The 19,717-nt window shown below is 33.0% G+C and overlaps 1 protein-coding gene across 50 annotated transcripts in view; it reads right to left on the bottom strand.

Annotated features, from left to right (window-relative positions):
- LOC106881120 (rap guanine nucleotide exchange factor 6) overlaps window positions 1-19,717 on the bottom strand; it is a 457,078-nt gene that overhangs the window by 342,023 nt on the left and 95,338 nt on the right. For all 50 annotated transcript variants that reach the window (XR_016241432.1, XR_016241438.1, XR_016241437.1 and 47 more), the window contains exon 3: window positions 4,084-4,211. Coding sequence is in view for 43 of the 50 variants with exons in the window: in XM_089350570.1 (XP_089206696.1) it covers window positions 4,084-4,211 (128 nt within the window). In the remaining 7 variants the exon portion in view is untranslated. The remainder of the gene's footprint in view (window positions 1-4,083; window positions 4,212-19,717) is intronic.

Raw genomic sequence — 19,717 nt, forward strand, 5'->3', positions numbered from 1 at the left:
GAGAGAGAGAGAGAATTAACGCCCAGCAGCTTTTTGATAATAGACCTGAAATTCTATGAAAATAGATCTCAATTTCTACCAATCGACAGTGAGAATGCAATATATTAAATTAGATAAACCACAAACAACAGATCGGCTTTCTTATATCCATCTATTATATTTCAAGAATTCAAATTGGTCTGTTAAATTGAAAAACGTAAAATCAATTTTCTTTCATTCCAGAACAAATCAGAATCTTAGCAACAAATTAATTTCTACATAAAACATAAACTAGGTAAAGAAAATCCACCACAATCACCATCTATAGTGGAAATGTAACATAGAATATTTCGAAAAGTGTCTCTACATAAGTTTCTGTAGGAAAATGCAAAAAGTTTTTTGACATAATGAAGTATTTTTGATAGAGAAACAAGTGGTGTTTGGTGATAAGTTTGATATCGAGCATAATCTTGAATGGAATTTTACAAATTTACAATCGTTTTCCTCGCTATTATAATTATTCACATGCAAGAAGTATGTGTGTGTGTGTGTGTATACATATATATATGTATGTATGCACACACACACACACACACACACACACACACACACACACATATATATATATATATATATATATATATATACACACTTTTTATTAAAGCAGCAAAATTATCACAGAACTGTTACTCAAGAGTTTCACGCTTTTGTTCATCAGACAGTTGTGATAAATACTGTATATAGATACGATATATATATATGGGACCCCACCTTCGGTCACGACTGACCATAGGATTGCACCTAGAAAGTTGCCCTCCGAGGCACAAGTCCGGACAAGGTTGCTTATGGAAGACCAGCAGTCGCCCATGCATACTGGTCTCCCCTTTCCACAACACCAGTGTTATCCAAGGGAAAGGCAAAAGGGCCGATACAGCTTGGCACCTGTGACGTCGCAAACGTGAAATAAAGTGTCTTGCTCAAGAACACAACACGCAGCCCGTCTGGGATTTGAACTCACATTCCACCTTCACTATATATATGGGCCACAACTATTTCACTCTTCAAAGTAATACATTAATACATCAAATATCTATGATTAAACATGTGGGTAATAAAAATACTCACAAATGCAATAAATTGCATTTGTTGAAATGTAACAGCATGGCTTTGAGTTAAGGAGATTTAATGAAGAAATACGTGAATATTTCAAAGAAGGAATATATAGTTTAATATTTGATAAGGTGGAAGGTGGTGGATAAGAAAAATGGTACCATGATGAATTAAGCACAATGTAATTTCATTCCTTAGGAAGCTCAGGTGGTTGTTGATATTGTCTAGCTGTGAGTCAATTTTGATTAAGCAGACCTATGGGCATATCTACACAAGTGTCCCCCCCCGCCAATATTGAATTTGTTTCCTCATAAAGACCCCCTTCAGTCATGAATGATCATGGGATTGCACACACACACACACACCATCATCATCATCCTTTAACGTCTGTTTTCCATGCTGGCATGGGTTGGACGTTTGACCAAAGCTGGGGAGCTCAAACCAGGTTTCGTTGTTTTGGCATTGTTTCCACAGCTGAATGCCCTTCCTAATGCCAAGTACTTTGCAGAGTGTACTGGGTGCTCTTTACACGACACCAGCACCAGTGCTTTCTTTTTTTATTTGTTACTATCACTGATAGGGTCACCAAGTACTATGTAAGATAAAGAAAGGCAAAAATTCCTCAACTGGGTGGGGAGAATAGTAGTATTGAGGGTGTTGGCTTTCTACACCATTAATATACTAACACATATCACATAATTTTTCAAAACTTCCAGATTTCATTTTGTAAATACATGTGATGTGTGTCAGTAATACATATGTGCATGCCTACTAAATTTTTGTCACATTAAATTCTGATATAATCTTAATCTACACCATCTGAAAAATACTTGTAGAAAATTTCATTACAAAAAAATATTTATTTTTCTGAAAGTTACAAGAAAATAAATTCAGGTTGTGACACACCTGCTAGATATACCAAACTATGATCCACAGTGTTCTGAGTGGAACCAATATCCAATGTATCCTTTCTTTGATAGCGTCTGATTTGATGGAGATTTGGTTGTTATTTCTAGCATGCTGAATCTCCCTTATTGGCTTATCCTGTTGCGAATGATTAATTTAGTACCAGTAATGATCAGTGGTTGATTCAGTTGACCATATATTCTTTACTCTTTAACTTGTTTCAGTCATTTGACTGCGGCCATGCTGGAGCACCACCTTTAGTCGAGCAAATCGACCCCAGGACTTATTCTTTGTAAGCCTAGTACTTATTCTATCAGTCTCTTTTGCTGAACCGCTAAGTTACGGGGACGTAAACACACCACCATCGGTTGTCAAGCGATGTTGGGGGGACAAACGCACACACACACACACATATATATATATACATATACATATATATGACGGGCTTCTTTCAGTTTCCGTTTACCAAATCCACTCACAAGGCTTTGGTCGGCCCGAGGCTATAGTAGAAGACACTTGCCCAAGGTTCCACGCAATGGGACTGAACCCAGAACCATGTGGTTGGTAAGCAAACTACTTACCACACAGCCACTCCTACAAATGTGTGGTATTCTGCCAAAGTCAGAAATCTATGTTTGATAATTTAATAACAGAGAATTTGATATATAATATCCTGTTTGATAATTTAAATTAAATAAGAGACAATTTGATATTTGATATCTTTGTTTATTTTCATAACTATTAAGAATGAGAAAATAAAGATTAGTTCTCTCCAAAATTAAGAAACAAATATATGTCATTCTTGTCATATAAATTATATTTTCATAAAAAGAAACAATTTAGAATTTATTGTAGTAACTTTCTAAAAATATTGCCATTAGATATTGGTATCATACATTTCCATTTAAACATATAATCATATGGTGGATAGGAATGGGTAATAATAGAATTTGCAAATGGCTGCAAATGGGAAATGAAATTTAAGAATTATGATTAGATCTTTGAAGAATATAGATTAAATGATTTCTTCAAGCTGCCACATGATTCACTAAGCATACATAACATTATTTATTTATTCCAAAGCCATGGAAAACAAATAGATATTTTTGATAAAATATATTCAATACAAAGGAATGTTTAAAAATTGTAAATATAAAAGATATTAAAGAAAAAATTTTTTAAATAGGTAATTAATTAGCCTTTTAATCATATCTTTGTATTTTAGTTTTACTTAATGAACAGTTAGTATATTTTTCAAAAAATTTCAGGTGCCATCACACATACACACACACACACACACACACACACACACACACACACACACACACACACACACAATTTTGTAGAGGTGGATTTGCCAGATGCACGTCTTGTCACCTACCTCCACCTTTTTCCATCAAAGTTAAAATTTACCCACAAGCAGACATGTTTTCATAGTAGAAGACACTGGTTTCATGATGGTGACACTCGTTTACAACTATCACACAAACTCAAGAGAAGAACACTGAACTTGAAACCAAGAAGTTGGGAAACAAACTTCTTGCCACACAGCCACAAATATACAGACATATCTATACATTAATTTTTTTTTGTTGGCACTCCGTCGCTTACGACGTCGAGGGTTCCAGTTGATCCGATCAACGGAACAGCCTGCTCGTGAAATTAACGTGCAAGTGGCTGAGCACTCCACAGACACGTGTACCCTTAACGTACTTCTCGGGGGATATTCAGCATGACACAGTGTGACAAGGCTGACCCTTTGAATTACAAGCACAACAGAAACAGGAAGTAAGAGTGAGAGAAAGTTGTGGTGAAAGAGTACAGCAGGGTTCGCCACCATCCCCTGCCAGAGCCTCGTGGAGCTTTTAGATGTCTTCGCTCAATAAACACTCACAACGCCTGGTCTGGGAATCAAAACCGCGATCCTATGACCGCGAGTCTGCTGCCCTAACAACTGGGCCATTGCGCCTCCACATACATTAATTAGTCAACAATCTACACACAATTATTAATTAAATAGTAGAGTGCAAATTCCTTGCAATCAATATTTTCACAAAATAAATATAAGACAATCAGTGAATGACTTACCAATACAAGATTTCATTAGCATCGTGGTGTTCATAGCGAACAGTTCGGCAGAGAGCTTTCAGTGCCGATTCTCTTGATAAGGACAATGCTTCCATTCCATGGAGGTAAGAGTAAATGATATCCAGATCCTAAAAGAATAAATGTATGGAGATGAAAACCCATGCTAACCAAATAACATTGATAATAGATAATAAATATATAATGCAATAAGTCAAACAGTCGATGATGACTTCTAAAAATATTCAAAGAAAGCAATTCATTGATCAATAGCATAGCTAATAGAGAGGGAGAGGGTTCAGTACAACCCAGGGTGGTGTTTTTAATGGGGCAACACCCTTGTGTTTACCATATAAGCTTGTAGGCATGGACACCCCAGGGGGATGGGGCAAATTCAAGAGTGGCCCTGTGTAACATACACTCTAGCTACGTCATTGCTTTTGGTGAAGCAACAGGCAAAGTACTCTTTTACTCTACATCAAGATTGAAGTGGTTCCATATTTCTGATGCTCAAGAGTAAAAAACAATAACATGTTGGAATAAATAAGGCCTAGAGAAGTTACTCTCAAACTTATTTTGTAACAAAACCTTTTATATTATTTTCCAAAACCCACAGAAACCATAAGTCTATTTTACAGACAAAACCCTGCAACCCTAATTTTTATAAGAAATTAAATAAATCAAAAATTGTTCTTGAGAGAGTATCTGTATAAGGATAATAGCTTGTTATGAAAATGGTGGGGGTGGGCATGTCATTGATGAGGTCACTAATGGCAACAAAAGAACTTTGACAAATCTGATTGATTGTTTGACCAAATGATTAATCAAACAATCAATTAATTAAAGTGTAAAATGTTAACTAATTGATTAATGATAATAAAAGAAGTGATACAGAACCAGTTCATGTGTTTATTATTGGCATAATAACACACCTGACATATAAATGTTTATTAAATTTTATTAAGAGCCACCTTATTTATATGGAACCCCCAGAATTTTTACCTGAAACCCACTTTGGGAAACAATGGTCTAGAGCAGTGGTTCTCATCTAGCTCTTGGGTGTCCATATAAAATGTTAAAATTAAAGTGCAATAAATTGCTTATACTTCTACAATACACAAAATATTTTTTTAAATTTATACAATTCCTAAAAATATTTACCGATAAAAACACAAGAATTTTTCTGTTTAGATACATCAAATGGCTATGGGGGTCCAGTAGCGTAAAATAGGAATCAAAAGAGCCAAAAATGGTTGAGAACCACTGGTCTAGAGAGGCAAACTACATCATTGGCAGTATTTCATAGTTCAGAATTAAAAATACAATTTAGATTTTTATCTATCAAAAGGAAAATAAATACCTGTAACATCAATCACATAACTAAACTACATTTGCTTTTTAAAGTGCCTGCCCCAAGTAAAAAAAAATTAATAATAAGATAAAATAAAAAGGAATTAATATATGATAGAAAATATTTTGTATTTTAAAGAGATCTTTTACTGATTTTTGTATATAAAATATCTGAAAATAATAGACTGTGTTGCCAGTCTATTCAAAAGTATCTATTGATTAGTGAACAATATAATTGATGCAATCAATTTTAAATACTTTTGACTGAAAATAATATTTAATCTTCTGTAGTGTTTACATTGTTATTTGACCCTCCTTTCCAGAAGAAAGGGACAATTGAATGAAACTAAAGCCATGTTTAGCTTAAATTGTTGAAGTAATTAGAGGAGAAAAAGAGTTTCAGAAAGGTGTAATTTAGAGGAAAAGATTGCAGAAAGTGCAAATCACAAAATTAGTCCTATGATGAAAAACATTCCATCTGTGACTATCATATCATCTTTTCAGATATAGTCCATCATTACTCTATGTCTTCTCCTTTTTACAAGATGACAGGATGTGATTTAAGGGAGATTTGACTGCTATTTCTAGTAAGTTGAGTAGCCATGTACAGGCTATGTTTTGCAAGTGTTAGTTATGTAACTGGTGTGCTAAAGTGAACTGCAGCCATTACATGTCATCTCTGGATGTTTAAATAAACTTTCAATTAAAAGTTTCTTTTGTTTGTTTTACTGCTTGATGGAAGTTACGACTAAGCAGCTCGTAATGTTTAAATGGTTTATAATTTATGCGAATGTGATATAAATTTGGCAAATTCAGAGTTGAAGTTATTCTAGTGGAGATAGAGACATAGAGAGCAGACACAATCTGAGGGTAGATTTTGGAGAGTGCAGCTTTGTCCTTCAGTTGAGTATCCTTTATTTGATGCAGTCTAAGATAAGTGTGTACGTATGCGTGTGTTTTGATCATTGTTATAAATGTCTCCTTTTCCATGCTTGATTAGTAAACAAGAATGCATTGAGACATGTTTTCTACAGCCAAATGGCCCTTCCTGTTGCCAACTCTCACCTATTTCCAAGTGAGATAATATTTCCCTTTGACCAGACATGTTTTCATGGAAGACTGAAAATGAATAACACAACTTGTACAACAATGATGCTTGGTCAAAACTATGATGTGATGTCATGACAAGGAGATACAATTAACCATAATGCACACACATTTTATTTTTATATATATATATATATATATATATATATATATATATATATATATATATATATATATAGATATATATATATATAGATATATATATATATAGATATATATATATAGATATATATAGATATATATATATATAGATATATATATATATAGATATATATATATATATATAAATATATATATATATATATATATATATATATATATATATATATATATATATATATATATATATATATATATATATATATAGATATATATATATATAGATATATATATATATATATAAATATATATATATATATATATATATATATATATATATATATATATATATATATATATATATATATATATATATATATATATAGATATATAGATATATATATATATAGATATATATATATATAGATAAATATATATATAGATAAATATATATATAGATAAATATATATATATATATATATATATATATATATATAGATATATATATATATATATATATATATATATATATATATATATATATATATATATATATATATCATCCTCCTCCTCCTCATCATCATCGTTTAACATCCATTTTCCATGCTAGCATGGGTTGGACAGTTTGACTGGGGACTGGGAAGCCAGGAGGCTGCACCAGGCTCCAATCTGATCTGGCAATGTTTCCACAGCTGGATGCCCTTCCTAATGCCAACCACTCTGAGAGCGTAGTGGGTGCTTTTTACGTGCCACTGGCACAGGAGCCAGTCAGGCAGTACTGGCATTGGCCATGTTTGGATGATGCTTTTCACATGCTACCAGCACAGGGGGGGGGGGGGGCTGTCATCAATCACGTTCGGAATTTTTACGTACCATCAGCACGTAAAGCCAGTCAGGTGGCACTGGCAATGACCCATGCATGAATGGTACTTATTGCGTGCCACCAGCATGGGAGCCAGTCAGATAGCACTGGCATCAGTCACAACTACAATTTCCATTTGATTGCAACTTGATTTGATTTGATTTTGATTTTGATTTTACTTGATTCAATAGGTCTCCTCAAGCATGACACGTTGCCCAATTATTCAAAGGTACTCTTTAAATGGGCTGGTTATGTGACACTGGTGTAGGCTGCCAAGTCAAAACTGACAATGGAATTTAGTGCAGCCCCTGATCTTGTCAGTTCCTGTCAAGCCAGCCAATTCAAACCAGCATGGAAAACAGACATTAAATGTTGATAATCATCATCACACATACATATGCACATGTGCACGCACACGTGCACGCACACACACTGAGGTTCTTTCAGTTTTTATCTACCCAATCCATGCACAAGCTTTATGGGTGACCTGAGGTTATAGTAGCAGCTTTTTTACAGTGGAAATACTTTGAGGTTCTGAAGAGGAAAATAAGGCTTTGTGATTGTTTAGTCTTTGTGAAGTAAATGTGGCCTTTACAAGAGATTGTAAGAAATCGATAAGATTGATATTTGTAAGGCTTGTGAGAGTTTGTGTATTATTTATGAGTGGAAATATCAGCAGTTTGATACCAATCGAAGGCTTTTAGTGCAGCTGGAGAAGATTAACTCATGGCTAGGAGATTAACATGTTCACTTCACGACTACACAGCTTCAGGTTTGATTTCCCTGCACAGCATTTCATGTATTTTCTACCATAACCTCAGGATGAGCAATGCCTTGTGAATAGAACTTGGTAGACAGAAATTATGTGAAATGTCACTGTATAAATATGTTTGTGTACTTTTAGTAATGCATATCTTTCAGCAAAGGATGTAAACATCAGCACAAAAACTGAGAAAAGTTGTGTTTTCAAAAATATTTTTTTATACTCCCTCATCACTTTTACCAGCATAAATGCAGCAAACCAATGATTGGCTCATTGTAAACATGTAACTAATGACATTATTGTCCAGAAAATGCAATATAAAATAAATGAATGAAAACAAATCCCATTAGCTAGTACTGAGCAAAAACTGTATCTGATAGATGACCTATGACCTGGCCAATAAAACCAATGCAACAAGCTATCAGGTCCAGCATACAGACATATACACACCACATTGTTATGTTTAGCTGTTTATTCTATTGTATAGTATTTTAGGATGGAGCAGCTCTGGCAAACCAGCTCAAAGGTTTGACTTGGTGACAGGCCCCTGAGAGAAATTTAGCAAAGCAGAACAAGACTGCTTTTGAGGCCCCAGCAGTCAGGAGTACTCTCTCAAAATTCAAAAGTTTCTAGATTTTATTTAGGGAGGAGCCTAAAAGACAGTTAAGGGCCACTCCTTGATTTTCCAGGTCTTTGAATGGTGTATTAACTGAATCTCTATTTGAGGGTTATCAACTTTGATATTAATATTTTATTTGTTTGTTCAGGTTCACATAGCTCCATTAATTATCTTATTTCTAAATAAACTATGAAATAAATGTATAGTGAGGTCTCAACCTTTATGTATTTTGTTTGCCATTCATCCAAAGTTTTAGAATTATATAACTCCTTAGCATCATAATATAAATTATGTCTATCCTTCAAAAATTCCATGCCTCCTGAAATTCACTAACATTAATTCTTCTGATGTGCCACTTGCACCCTTTCTTTTTAATACTTCTTTTAATGTTCACTCTTCCATCTTTTTGTGTTTTATTCTGTGTACCATACAAGCACTTTCAGCTTTCATTGGTGTCTTTCTTTACTTCGCTTATTTCTACTTTCTGTGCCCTCTTTTACCCTTTTCCAGTAATTTGTTCTATATCTGAGCGTTGTATACAACTTAATTTAACATCTTGGGAAAGTTATTGCCTAGATCAAGGGTTTTCAAACTTTTTGACTTACGGACCCCTTTATATTTCAGGCTTTACCTTAGGGACCCCCTTATAAATGCATATGAAATTTATACATAAATATTTGCTTAAAATAACATATATTTTTACATTTATTTATTTAACAGTATTTAACAAATAGTTTTATTGTCAATTAAAAGATTTCAATTAAAAAACATATATAAAATCAAATTGCGCATAAAAAGTATTTGCTGCCCACGGATCCCCTGTCTTGTCCTTGCGGACCCCCTGTGGTCCACGGACCACAGTTTGAAAACCCCTGGCCCAGATCAACCTGAGTGGTGTAAATTGTGCCATGTCACATCTAAACAATTTATGTTGAAGAAACAGAACAAGAAAAGAATTATATCCTGCAATCAACAGATACATATATCCAATCCCAGGCAAAATCAAAATTATCATTGTTCCCATTGCAACTTCATGGCCAAATCCATACCTGGACTCAAATTACATTCATGCATCCATTGCAAATAGATGCAGCTTCTTTTATATTTAATCCTTCTTTTCTTTCATTTTGTTTTTAAACCTTTCCTTCAATGAAAGTGACCATCATCTTTATTATCAGTATTATTAAACATATCACATTACATTAAAATTCCTTAACCAAACAGAAATTCAATATATCACAGTCTTGTTTAATAACATTCACTGAATCAGTGTGCAGCTGCATGCAATAAATTCACTTTCAGAACTGACTTAAGTATTTCATGTATTGTACTTTTTCATTTTGGTACATAAGAACCAGTACTTAAAACAACACCAACACACTCCAAACTAACTCCACAAAAGATAATATATTTTAACAGGTAAACGTTAAGTTAGAAGTTATTACTCAAAATTCTCTCTTGACTACTTTAAAAAAATCAAAACACCAGATGTATTCTTGGTTGAAATATAGTCACAAAATGATTAAACATGATTCTTGGTTAAAAGGTTCTAAACAAATTATATGGTTCTATCTAGCTGGATGGCTTTCTCTAGCTATTTATTTTATCTAATTTGATTTACATACTGCTTAGGGTCATATTTTGAATTAATTTTAGATTAATTACATTAAAACCATTTTAGTAACATTATCATCATCATCATCATTTAACGTCTGGTTTCTATGCTGGCAAGCCAGGAGACTGCACCAGGCTCCAATCTGATCAAGCAAGATTTCTACAGCTGGATGCCCTTCCTAATGCCAACCACTCCAAGAGTGTAGTGGGTGCTTTTTACACACCATGTTTGAGGCAAACAGCACAATTTTTTCCCAGTACTTTCTCTAACCATATTCTGAAAAAATATCAGCATGACTGAACTTTTAAAGCTATATTCAACAACAATACAAAGGAACCAAAGTTCAATTCTAACTGCAGCACAACAAACACATTTACTTCCTTTACCTGGAGCATTAAAATTCTAAAAAAGGTTTGGCAGACTAACTTTCTAAATAGGTGTGGCACTGATAAAGAAACAATAAGTGGTAACAGATTTATTATAAGTATCATGGAGAATTTAATTTTGTCCTTTTTTTTTTTTTTCTTTTACACTATAAAAGAACAATACACCCTCAATGTATCATCATTTATTTATAATTAACTGAAAGCAGACATGATATCAGTATAGTTATTTCTGGCTACTTGTTTTTCTTTCTATTTCCTATTTACAAAATTTTCTTGTCTTTGCCAACACAAAAACAAATCGTAATTGTTGATATTTACTCAATAAAATTATGTACCTAGCCAAACAGATTTTTATCTATCTAGACAAAGAACACTCAAGCAATAACTAAATCTACATGCCAAGTACTTTTTTTCTCTCTCTCTCTCTCTCTCTCACACACACACACACAACCTGTGCTCTGTATTACATGTTAAGATAATCTTACTTGATAAAGACATTCTCAGAATTATGAGATAGAATTCCATTTTTTTGCGATGTAAAAGAAAAAAAAAAAACCTGGTCGTTATCAATTTCTGATAATGTAAGATTCCAAGATTAAACTAAAAAAAAAAGTAGAACAGAATCATTAAGATGACTTATTTTTATATGTTTGGCAAGAATCTCTAAGAGAAAAAAAACCTCATGCTTCACAGGTATTGTCTTCTGTCTTCAATAATTACAATGACTGTAACATAATACCTGTTTATTTTTCAACTATTCTTCTTAAATTTCTGTACACCTACTCAAATATTTCTATTAATGTTAACTGTTAATGTTCACACCAGCAGTTTAAGAAAATTAAAACTGAATCAATATAAACATAATACTGTATTTGATGGCATAAAAGAAACAAGAAAATTAGATGCAGCCAATTTTCAACAACGCATATTCAAGGAAAAAAAAAGTTTATAGTGCATTAAATCATGTATAATACAGGTCCAACTTCGGCAGTGAGCTGGCAGATTCGCTAGCATGCTAAGTAAAATGCTTAGCAGTATATTGTCTGTCTTTATGTTCTAAGTCCAACTTCTGCCACGGTCGACTTTGCCTTTCATCCTTTCAGGGTTGATAAAATCGGTACCAGTTGAGTTCTAGGTTTGATGTAATTAATTTAGTCCCTTTCCCAAAACTGCTGGCCTTGTACCAAAATTTGAAACCAATATTGGTCCAACTTTGCAGATAGGACCTGGGGTGATTTTATTTGTTTTGTTTTTTTTGCTTTGTTTTTTTTTTTTGTGAGACTGTTTTTGGACACAAAGTGTCTTATATGCCATCAAATCTATAGAATGATTACAGAATTTTAATAGAAATATCCTGTTTAACAATAGTTAAAAGAATAAAATATTCCTCCACAGAGTAATATACACATTGTTTTACTTTTCTGTTCAAGAATCACAACATTCTTGAATTTTATGTACATTATCAATTTTTCTAGCACAAGAAAATCTCTATAGTTTTGCATTAATTCTGAAACAAAAAATGTTTACCCTTATTCAGAGAGAAACTATCAATACAATGTTCTGTTTGTCACAGAATGAGTTCATATGCTACACTTCAAAGTGAATCACTAAACTTTGATCAGAATCAAAATAGTGAAAGTGTTTTCCTCAGCAAAAAGTGAAAGTTTTATTATCTTTTTAACATAAAGGATAATATCTTTCAATATTTGTTCAAATTCATTATTAAGAAAAGCTTAACACCAAATAATTTCAATTAACTCTTCAGCATTTAAACAGGCCATATCCAATCTAAATATTCTACTTGTTTTATGTTCAAACCAGTCAAATCTGGACCTCTTACACCTCTTCTACAATGTCAAAGTGAAAATATACAATCACATCAGCAAAATCACAAAGTCACAATGTATTGGCACAGCCTTCCAGTGTGCCAGCCCAGTCAAACCGTCCAACCCATGCCAGCATGGACAATGGACATTAAATGATGATGATGATGAATTGAAAATGATGTCAATAAATAAGGATTACATTTGACAAAGTATGTCAAAGGGTTAAAAAAAAAAAAGCAATCTGTGTACAATGAGTATCATTGTCCTGTTTATTTCTCCAATTCCAGCAGGAACAAACCTGAAACCATGTGGTTGTGAAGCAGAACTCTTCACTAAACAGCTATATCACCATTTATGTAGTTTATTAAAAGATTAACACAGAAGGCAAGAAAACAGAGTAATTATTGTTTCAAGTGACATCTGAACAAAAAAAAAAAAAGGATCAAGCCCCATAAAAGCTAACATTAAAGGACATGCTACTTCAATGGGTGTGATTTAAATGACAACTAATAAAATATTTTAAAATACAATTTTTTAAATAAAAATGGAATGAAAATCACTTAAACAGGAATCTAAAATTAAAACCTGGTGCTTAGAAATAATAAAAGGAATGAATAACACAAAATGTTTCAATATTAACAAAAACTGCAGAGAAACCACACCAGAAATTAAAATAGCTGGTGGAACTGAATCTAAATACTTTTTTTATGAATTCAATTAGTAAACAAAAGAAACCAATAAAAATTTTCAGATCAAATGTTTAAAAAAAAAAAAATTTTTTATTTCTTTGCCTAAAACAGCGAATAATTTCTATATGTATGGTTTGTACATGTGGCCTAGGTTTGCATTCAAATGAATAAAATATTTTAGGTTACTTACTTGAGGTTCATCAATTACTGAGGATGTAACACACACACATACATACAAACCAACAGCCACACTATTGCTTTGAGGTACAGTGACCCCAGTTAGAATTAGTTGTGAAGGACAAAAGCAATGGAACAATGTCACAGAAATCCAGTAATTAATGGACTGTGGTATATAGATGTTATAATCATTGCAGCCAATGGAAGAATGATGACAATGATGATGACAACAACAGTAATGACAACATCAACAAGAGCAATGATTGTGACAACATTCACAATTATTTGTTTCCTTAGAATGTGTATACTGAGTTTTAAGTCTATATTTAAATATGTTTGTATGTACACACACACACACACACACACACACACACACACACACACACACACACACACACTCATATAACCTACGCACTAAGAGCAAACTAAGATTGACCATCCCAGCTTTGTCCCTGTTGACGCCACCACCATCAGTGCTAACAATAGCAGTACTGACGACAATGAGCCAACCCAGAATGGAAACTACCCAAGAAAAGAGAATACTATGGATATATCTAACGAATACCATAGCAACGGTAATAATGAATATTTTCACATGAGTGTACGTATATGTGTGTCTACAAATGTAAGTTTATGTGACTGTGAATATGAATATGAATTTCCGTGATTAGTCTTTACGTAGTTATATGTTTTATTCCTCTATGTAACAAAGTATATAATTGAATGTATGCAGACATGTCTAAAATATATGAGTGGGAGGAGAAGTGCTCATGTATATATGCATGTATAATATATATATATACATAGATGAATATGCTTGTTTGTGTGTGTGTGTGTGTATTCAAGAGTTGTTTGTATAAAAGCTGTATTAATTTCTCACATTTGTGAATATATTTGTTAGTTATGTACAATCGATGCGATGGTGATTAATTACATGTTTGAATAATGTGTGTATTTGTACTGGTGCACCAAACATTATTGCAATAATAAAATATGTATGTGTTTATAGTTTTCATACATGTATGTTTGTACGTGTGTGTGTGTGTGTGTGTGTGTGTGTGTGTGTGTGTGTGTGTATGTCACCAAAGTAAACTTGTACAAGTCTTCAATGGGGTGCTTTTTAACCTGATTAGTCAGTCACTTCCTCCAAAGTACTTCCCAGTATTGCCATTTGACACAACGATTCAAATGACAGCCTGTTCTTTGTCAAATTACAAACCATCAGTGTCAAATTTTAGTTTTACCTAATTAAGATCAGGTCGTTAATGGTAAACTATTCATTCAATCAAACTGTGTACATTGTAGTCCTAACCACCTTTAACTGTTTCTCAAATGAATTTCATAATTCCGTTGTAAATGGTACCAAGCTGTTTAGGGAATTGGTAAGGTTTTAATTTAGTTTCAGTTTATACTTTTTTGGGTTTTTTTGTTGTTGTTTTTTTAACCTTTAGAATTCATATGAATGTTCAATAGGTGTATAGTTGTGATGCTTGTAATATAAGTCACAGGTTTAACTATTGGGATGTCTTTGAACGAAGATTCTTGTTTTTTTTAATTCTTTACTCTTTCAAGCCAAACAGACTAAATGACAAAAATTGAGAAGGAATATCCCAACATAAAACACTTAGTCTAGGCAATTGCAAGTGTTCGATTTTGTGCCAGATTACGAAAACATTAAATCATATTTGAAGAAAAATAATTACAAAACAAAATTACAAAAGCCATAATAAATAAGCAGTTGATTCAACAAAGTAGATATTTAATCAATAAACTAATAAATTTAAGCAGTGGGTGATCAGACTATTTTGTTTGCTCACCAGTATACCATTCGCTACATGCCATTTATAAACTTTGTCATTATCAGTTATGTCATATCAAAATATTTTTCCTGCTTCATTTCACAAATATTTGTTATAACAAATGAATCCAATTAGATTTACTTTTAAGATTATTTCTAGTTTAGATTTACAACTTTAACATAAGTATTTTATAAATCAGTCAATTTTCTTGGAGACAAAAACATTGTAATCAAAACTGGATATCTGTGATTGCAATTCAGAAGTTTTAAAAGCAAAACATAGCAACCTGTTCTAAATATTATTCATGAAGTTAGCTATAAAGAAAACTTTATACTAAAACAAACAATTAGATAGCTTATAAATCTAAAAGAGCAGCAACACTACTTGTAACAGTTCTATTGAATAAGCTATCATTACTCAATTATTAAACAGCCAGCATTTCATACACTTATTGATTACTATCAATAAATAAAGATTTAATACAGGTTATCAGAGCCTATAGTTTGGTTATCTGTGGATTATGATTCTGTTATTAACCATTGCTGTAGAGCCAAACCTGGTCGACTTGTTAGAGCTGCCTCACTAAGCAAAAGATATTGGCTTCTTTCCTATCATCACAGCTGTATCCTTGGAAGAGAACTAACACAATGTGATAGACACAATAGTTCTTCAGTGCAGGTAATAAAGGTACTGCACAAATAAGGGCTTTGTTGATTGGACTCCAACAACAAACAGCTACTTCCACACTACTATCTATGTCTAAAATGGTACTCTACTTATTTATTCAAGCACTGTACAATCAATCAATCATAATTAATAGGATTTTTTTTTTAAATACATCACTAGTAAGTAATATATACAAATCATACTTACTTTTAGGGACTATTTTCAACCTAACCATACTTAAGAATATATGAAAATGTATGTATTTAGGACAATGGTTAATAAATATCCTTCATTATCATTTAATGTCCACTTTTTCATGCTTGCACAGGTTGGACAGAGTTTATTGAGGCAGACTTTCTACAGCTGGATGGCCTTCTTGTTACCAACCCTCACCTGTTTCCAAACAAGATAATATGGCCAGATATATTTTCATAGAATATTGCACATGAAGGACACTGCTTGTATGACAGTGACACTTGTTTACAAATATCACATGATGTCAAAACAAAGGACACAAACATACACACAATCACGCACACGTATGTATGTATGTATGTATGTATGTATACACACACACACACACACATATCAAGGCTATAGTAAAAGATACTTGCCCAAGGTGCCACACAGTGGGACTGAATCCAAAACCACGTGGCTAAGAAGCAAACTTCTTACCACACAGCCACACCTGAATCATAATTTCTTCACAATTTCTTACATTGTCAAAATGTCAAACATTTCTAAAAGAAGCTTAAAGTTGATTAAATCAATCCAAATAAATACCTGATACTTATCTGTCAACTGTAGAGACAGATAAAAGGAAATATCAACACTAGTTTAGAAATTTAAACTCAGAACGAAACCACAAAAATAAGTACTCTAAGATATTTAATCCAACACTTCACAGTTTCAACCACTCCACCTTGTCTCATTAAGTATATAATTCATTACATGAAATAATAATTTATTAAATGAGTGAAATACTTTTGTAGCAGATACATAAATACCTAATATAAATAATAATACCAGTTCACCTGAAAAATACTAAACTATACAGATACACGCATGCACACACACACACATGCATGCATGAGTGCATGCACACACACACAGGTGCAAGTATGGCTGTGAAGTTAAGAAGCTTGTTTCTTAACCATGTGATCTTGGGTTCAATCTCACGGCATGGCACCTTGCAGAAGTGTCTTCTACTATAGCTCCAGGCTGACCAAAGCCTTGAGTGGATTTAGTAGATAGAAACTGCAAGAAGCGTGTGTGCGTGTGCACCTAAGTCTTGACATGTGATGATTGTAAATGAGCATCACTGTCATACAAGCAATGTCGTTTTTAAAACTTTATAGTATTCCATGAAATATTACCTTGCTTGTAAAAAGTAAGAGTTGGTGACAGGAAGAGCATCCAACCGTGGAAAGATCTGCCTCATCAAATTCCATCAGGTCCATGCAAGCATAGGAAAGTGGACATGCAGTAAGTACAACATCAAAACAAAACACTTATCACATTGGGAATGTATATATACATACATATATATACACGCTTCACTACGTAATGTGATGAGCGAGTTAGCTAGTACAAATTCTGCCAAGATTGACTTTGCCTTTCACCCACTTGGGGTCAATATGGGTATAAAAACTGCACCCCACTGCCAAGCCATGTTGACCCAGTGTGGGAGAGTAAACTCATCAAACCAATATGATCTCAAGCCATTCTCTGGTGAAGTGAACATGTTGATGCCCTCATCCTGCAGTGGACTAAACATGGGCAATCTAATCCAATCTCATACACGTATTAAGTCCTTTATTCATTCAATATTCATTGCTTTTGTATTTTAAAAACATTTATCTTTAGCTCTGTAGTATACATACATATACACCTGTGTGCGAGAGAGAGAGGGGGGAGGGATTGAGGGAGAGGGAGAGAGAGAGGGAGAGAGAGAGGGAGAGGGAGGGGGGGAGAGAGAGAGAGAGAGAGAGAGAGAGAAGAAATACAGTGCAGTCACTAATTCACATATTTTATTTATTTACTCATATATATATAGGCATATATATATATATATATGTATATAGGTATATATGTGTATATATAGGTATATATGTGTATGTGTTTGTGTATGTATGTATATATATATATATATATACATATGTGTGTACACACACACACATACAAAATATATAATGTTTCAGTTACTAAGAATAGGTAACTAGAATATGTGAATTAATGACTGCGCTGAATTCATTTAGTACATGCTCCCATTCTACCTGATACTGAATCAATGATATAACTATATTAAGAGCAAGGATGCTGATAAGCAAAAACCACCAGTTTCTAATTCCTGTCCTACTTATAGGGAGACAATGCAAGAATACTTTCTATTTCTATAATAAAACACCAAATTAAATGTAAAAATATTAAAAATTTATTCTATGGATCAATAAGTATAAACCCTTTTAAGTACAAGATTTATTGAAAATATGCCCAGTGATGGAAAGTCATCAATAAGCAATTTTGATTGCTGTACTATTTTCAGAAAGTTGAAAAATTCAATTGTGAAATATTAAATTTTTCATGATGTTTTGCAGCCTCAGTAACTACTCAGACGTTAATATGCACAGCTAAACTGTTAAAGTATGAATAATAATGTCCAGTACTAAGGTTTTCTGTTATTACTATGGAGAAAGAAAACACACACAAAAAAAAAAGGGAAGAGGGAAATGATGCATAAAGAGGAAGAAGTTTTAAAATTAGGTTTTTTTGTTTGTTTTTTACTTTTCCTTTGCAGAAATGAAGCAATTGACTTGACTCCAATATACTGCTATTTTATTGATTTGACAGAGGAATCTCATAAACATAAGACACCAAATATGATACTACTCAACAAATATTGTGACTCCCTACTGTTTGTGCCAATTCCATTGACAAAATTTGTTTTAGATTTAATAAGAGTCAATGAAAGATATGTGCAGGATCGGAGAGGCAGCAGAAAGTGCCACTTGCTCATTATGGAGCAAGTGAGGGAAGCTAAATTGGGAACCAGGAGGCAATGATGATCAGTGATTTAGCTACATCTACTAACTTACTGATAGGATGCTGTTCCAGTTCAGAGTCACATCTCGTGACATCATTTCCTCCTGGTCAAAGCTACATTCACCAAAGGTGAAAAAAAGAAGCATCCTCATTTAGATGTTATCAATATTATTATATAGCAATTTATTCTTTTACTAGTTTCAACCAGCTTCAAATTATGTTTATTCATAAAGATAGTAGACTTGTTAATAGTCTTCAGTGTTGTATAATAATATTTCATGTTCCTGGGCGACTTAAATCACAATGAATTGATCCAACTAGATCATGTTGGTATAAGTTGGATTAGTCTCTTCAGCCACTGTTTTACAGCTGGTTGCTCTTCCTGTCACCAATTCTTTTAGTCAACCCTCATGACATGCAAGGACAAAGAGTATGTATTCTAGATCAAGATACACATGGTAATATAAGAGCAAGAATGTATTAAACTTAAGACTGCAGCTATTCCCCTGTGACAACACGAAAAAACTTTAAAATATTCAGTGACAATATAGCAAACATAAAAACACTACTACTATTCCCCTACTAATAAATCCATAGGAACCACAACTTGAAGACACTAGCAAAATTACTTCAGTAA

The sequence above is a fragment of the Octopus bimaculoides genome, chromosome 4 (genome assembly GCF_046866305.1).
Source record: "Octopus bimaculoides isolate indiv1 chromosome 4, ASM4686630v1, whole genome shotgun sequence".
Taxonomy (NCBI): Eukaryota; Metazoa; Mollusca; class Cephalopoda; order Octopoda; family Octopodidae; genus Octopus; species Octopus bimaculoides.